At 62.7% G+C, this 4,694-nt stretch overlaps 1 protein-coding gene across 1 annotated transcript in view; it reads left to right on the forward strand.

Moving 5' to 3' along the window:
- Epn1 (epsin 1) overlaps window positions 1–4,694 on the forward strand; it is a 27,830-nt gene that overhangs the window by 4,149 nt on the left and 18,987 nt on the right. Inside the window, exons 3-6 of the mRNA XM_033766051.1 lie at window positions 2,039–2,288; window positions 3,925–4,049; window positions 4,350–4,424; window positions 4,673–4,692. Coding sequence (XP_033621942.1) covers window positions 2,039–2,288; window positions 3,925–4,049; window positions 4,350–4,424; window positions 4,673–4,692 — 470 coding nt within the window. The remainder of the gene's footprint in view (window positions 1–2,038; window positions 2,289–3,924; window positions 4,050–4,349; window positions 4,425–4,672; window positions 4,693–4,694) is intronic.

The following is a 4,694-nucleotide window of genomic DNA, read 5'->3' on the forward strand; positions in this document are numbered from 1 at the left end:
CCCCCCCCCCCCGAGAACGCCCCCCCCCCCCCCCCGTTGTCCTCACCTCTGCTGCCTGCCGTGTTGCACTGAGCAGGGACTATCCTTTCTTTGGTGGGGAGCGAAGTGAGGCCTGGGGCTGGCTTGCTGCTGGGGACGGTTGCATTGGAGCCCATGAGTTCCCACCGTGTGGCCCTGCCCGGTGATGGATCTGGTTGCCCCTGTGGAGAAAGAGTACGTGTTTGAGGGCATGATGGGCCTGGTCCTGCGTGGCCTGTTGTGGCCTTGGGGACGCATGTTGAGGAGCGGGACCAGTGTTCCCTGGGCCTGTGGCTCTGTGCGATGCACAGCATCTTGTCCTGTCCTCAGAATCACCCACGAAGAAGTTGCTTCTCTTTTTCTTGATTTTCTAGGGGAAGAAGTGGAGACAGGTAGCTCGGGGCCACCTGTTCGTGGTAGAGCTGGAGTGGAGCCCCAGGCACCCTTTTGACCTTGGGCTGTTGCCCAGTTTCTCCAAGGACTGCAGTGTCTCTGGGTTTATCTTAAAACACGTCAGCAGAGTACAGGTCGTGGGCCAGTCCCATGCTCTGCCTGCTTTTGTAAATAGGGAGGGAGCATAGCAGCCGGGCTGCTGAATAGTCAGGACGGAGGTTGGCCCACAAAACGGAAGTATTTATCACCTGGCCTGTTACAGAGAGCGCTGCCTGCTCAGGCGTTGTCTGTGTTGTGCCAGGACGTCCTTGACAACGAACCAACAGGGACTTCTGGCTTCTCTGGTTGCCCACTTTTAAAATGAGGGTTTGGGTTTTCATTGCGGTGTGGCTGACCGCAAGCCTGGCTGCACAGCCTGGTCATTGCTGGATGCACCCCTTGGAGCCCTGGCCTTGAGGACGCTCTTCCACACCACGGCTCTGGGCACTGTCCGCTTCCCGCTGTCTGGGCCTTTGGGTCTTGCCGCTCTGGTTCCCGCCCAGGCCAGTGTTGACCTGGAGAGTGCAGGTAGCAGCTGCTCGGGCGTTCGCTTGTTTCCTTGCTGCGTCATAGATGGTGGCCCGCTGTGCGTGTGCTGGTGTAGAGTCACTTGCCTGTGGATGATGCTCTGAACTTTTTCTTAACCCGTCTGGTGTTAAGCCCCTGCAGATGGGGGCCGGGTCACGGAGTTGGCTTTGCTTTTCCTGTCCTGCCGTGTGAAACCTCTGCGGGGACCACTTAAAGTCTGAGCTCGGGTCCCAGTGCAGTGCGCTCGACACCCCTGCTAGAGCCTCACCAAGTCCAGTCCGGCTTCTGGAGGGGGAGACAGGGAGGCAGGAGGGCCCACAGCTGTTCCTGCAGCCCTCACTGCTGAGATCCCGCGCCGCGCCTCCCCTGCTCTGCTCTCCCAGGAGCCCTGGTGTCACCTGCAGGACCCCAGTGTGCCCTCCCTGGGAACGGTGGCCAGGGCCTCCTGCAGCCTGAGAGCCGAGGCTCCTGCTCTGGGGAGGGGCCTCGGGCCCAGGTTGGCCCGCGGTGCTCTTACGGGAGCTCGTCTGCTCGTTACAGCAGGCTTCCTCTACTTGAGGTGCTCACGTGTCCCCGCTGTGGCGGGCATGCTCCGCTCGTCACCCTAGAACTCTGGTCTCACTGCGAGTTGTGGCTCTCGGGGGTGACATGTTGTAGAGCGGGGAGCAGATGGAAGGGGGCGACTGGACCAGGGTGGCTTGGTGCGGCCTTGTCACTCAGGTGCTCATTGGAAGGACATGAGCAGGCTTGGTAGTGTCTGTCCTGGCCTCTCGGTGCCCCTCAGAGACGGCTGTTTGCCCTCTCGGAGTGGTGGCTCAGTGGCACTGTCTAGTGGTGAAGGCAGAGTCCGTGCCTGCTTGCTTTGCTGCCTGGCGACACTGCTGCCCTCTGTCTGTGGTCCACCTGCTCTGGACGCTTCTTGTCTGAGGACACACCTTGTGTGGACTTTCACGTCAGGTTCTCTGAGCACTGTGTGCGGTGGCTGTGTCGAGCTCCACCGCGGACAGGATGGCTTGGGTGGTGGGACCTGCCCGAGCGTTGGCTCTGTCCCCTGCCGCAGGCCATGATGCTGATGGAGTACCTCATCAAGACGGGCTCGGAGCGCGTGTCGCAGCAGTGCAAGGAGAACATGTACGCCGTGCAGACGCTGAAGGACTTCCAGTATGTGGACCGCGACGGCAAGGACCAGGGCGTGAACGTGCGTGAGAAGGCCAAGCAGCTGGTGGCCCTGCTGCGGGATGAGGACCGGCTTCGGGAAGAACGGGCCCACGCCCTCAAGACCAAGGAGAAGCTGGCCCAGACGGCCACAGGTGAGCCCTGCCTGCGCGCTTGTCTGTCTGTTCCGCTGTCCTGCCCCTGCCTAGACTCGGTCCGCTGCTTCTTGGCTGTGCGCAGACCTGGGCTCCGGGAACCACCAGCAGGCATCTTCCTGAGAGCTGGGTGCTGTGGATGGGCTCCGAGGGGGTGTGCGGGCCGGTGCCTGGGGTGCAGGGTAGGGCACAGGCCAGCAGCTTGGCCCCGGCCTCAGGTCCTGCAAGGCCTTCAGGTCTGGTTTCTAAGGATTGTTGATGTCATTCCCGGATGGTGAGCGCAGCTTAGGGGCAGCGCCTAGTGTCTAGGAGAACTTAGGTAGAGTGGTGGAAGAGCTGCACAGATCCGTTGTGTGGCCTTGTTCGTCTAGGGCCTGCCAGTCCTGAGCAGGGCGGGACACACCTGTCCCCAAGCAGGGAGGATGCGCAGATGATGGCTGCAGTCGGGGCTGGTGGTGGAGTGGAGCTGTGGTGTCAGCCTGGGGTGCGTGATGAGGGTGTATGGAGGGAACGGGGCCGGGACCCCTGAGGTGCAGCACATTTGGGGTCACTGCTAGCTTCCACGTGGAGATGGGACCCAGCAGCGTGTGGGGCCTGCCCAGGACACCCTTGCTGACCCACAGCCCACAAGCATGTACCCAAGCTTAACTCGAGTGACGGAAGGGAAGGAAGCAGGGAGGCTGGGGGGACCATGCCAGGCTCGTGTGGGAGGTGGGGCTGGGCTGGTGTCATGGGGCCCCTGTTTGACTCTGGGGAGCCGTAGAGTTCATCACCGGGTAGCTTGTCCTGCACTCTCCCACCGCGGATCCTGAAACTGGAGCCCTGTGTGGTTTCCATGTGTCTCAGTGCGTTCTTATTTTATATCTTCCTCAACCATTTAAAATGTAGGTGCAGTGGGAGATTTAGCTCAGCGGTTCGGTGTCCTGCCTCACAAGCGCAAGGACCCAAGTTCAATCCCCAATACAAAAAAAAAATGTAGATGCAGACCCTTGGCCACGTGCAGCGGTCTGCTGACCCCCATCCTAGAGCAAGCTGCAGGGGACTGACTACAGGAGTCCATGTGGACAGGACAGGGACAGTAACTTGAGGGGTTGGTGATTGGGGTGCCCAGACTCTACATGCCCAATACGGCCTCAAGGCAGAGGTTTGACGATGAGGCAGGAACCCTAACCCTCGCCTGCTGAGGACACCACTCTGGTCTGGCTCGGGGCTGGCCTGACTGGGCACGAGCAGGGACCTAGGAGAGGATGGATGGGCACAGGATCCCAGGAAGCCTCCCTTGCTGTGGAGAAGTGGGGCTGAAGCCAGGGGGTGGGGGCTGCTGACTAGAGGCTGGGGCTGGGCCCTCCTGGCCTCTGTGGACCTCTTCCTCCTTTGGCCTAAAGGCAGCTGGCTCTCATGGACCTGCCACCCTTCTCTGCTGCTGGGCCCCAGGGCTCTTGGTCCACCCTGCCCCTTTTCTGGTGGAGCCTGGGTCCCACAGTCTGCACAGATGGTGCCCTCTGCGCCCACGGGATCTTCCACAGCCTGCGTGGTGGAGAAGGACTGGCTCAGAGGGTGGGGCTGGGGCCTTTGCCCCGCTCAGGCCTGGCTCGTGTCCCCTGCTTTTTCTCTCACGTTCTCCCTTCACCTGCAGCCTCCTCAGCAGCTGTGGGCTCTGGGCCCCCACCTGAGGCGGAGCAGGCGTGGCCGCAGAGCAGTGGGGAGGAGGAGCTGCAGCTGCAGCTGGCCCTGGCCATGAGCAAGGAGGAGGCCGACCAGGTACCCCTGCCGTGCGGGCCCAGCCCCGGTCCTGGCACCCCGTCTCCACGCCTTGTTTGCCACCTCCTCTTCACGCCACCCTCCTCGCCCTGCTGTCCACGGCTCTTCAGTGCTTTGTCTGGGTCCTGTCTCCATTCTGGGAGCCGTCCTGCCTGCCCCTGCCCTCCGTCTCTGCCAGTCCGTGCAGGTTTGGGGACCGCTTTCTCTCTCTCGGGCCCCTGTCGGTCCTTGCTCTCTCCCCTGCCTCTCTGGCTGTGGCCCCAGCTGACCCGCTCCCGCCCCTCGTCCTCTCTCCCCCAGCCGCCGTCCTGCGGCCCCGAGGATGACGTCCAGCTCCAGCTGGCCCTTAGTTTGAGCCGAGAGGAGCACGATAAGGTCAGCGTGGCCTCCCTCCCGTCACGGGCTCCCGCACGTCCCGCCCTCGGCACCCAGAGCTCAGGAGCCAGGCAGCACGGAGGGCCCGTGTCAGGCCCACGCCGCCTTCCACCCAGCCTCGCCCTGGGCATCTTCCCGTCTCATTTGTCCTGGTTCTCATGTGCCTCATTCCACGCGTCAGTTGCCATCCCTGTGGGTGGGGGCGGTGCTGCCTGTGCCCTGTGCCCTGACCCCGTGCCCACCCGCAGGAGGAGCGGATCCGGCGCGGGG

Source organism: Fukomys damarensis, unplaced genomic scaffold (genome assembly GCF_012274545.1).
Source record: "Fukomys damarensis isolate Sample0158 unplaced genomic scaffold, DMR_v1.0_HiC HiC_scaffold_19, whole genome shotgun sequence".
Taxonomy (NCBI): domain Eukaryota; kingdom Metazoa; phylum Chordata; class Mammalia; order Rodentia; family Bathyergidae; genus Fukomys; species Fukomys damarensis.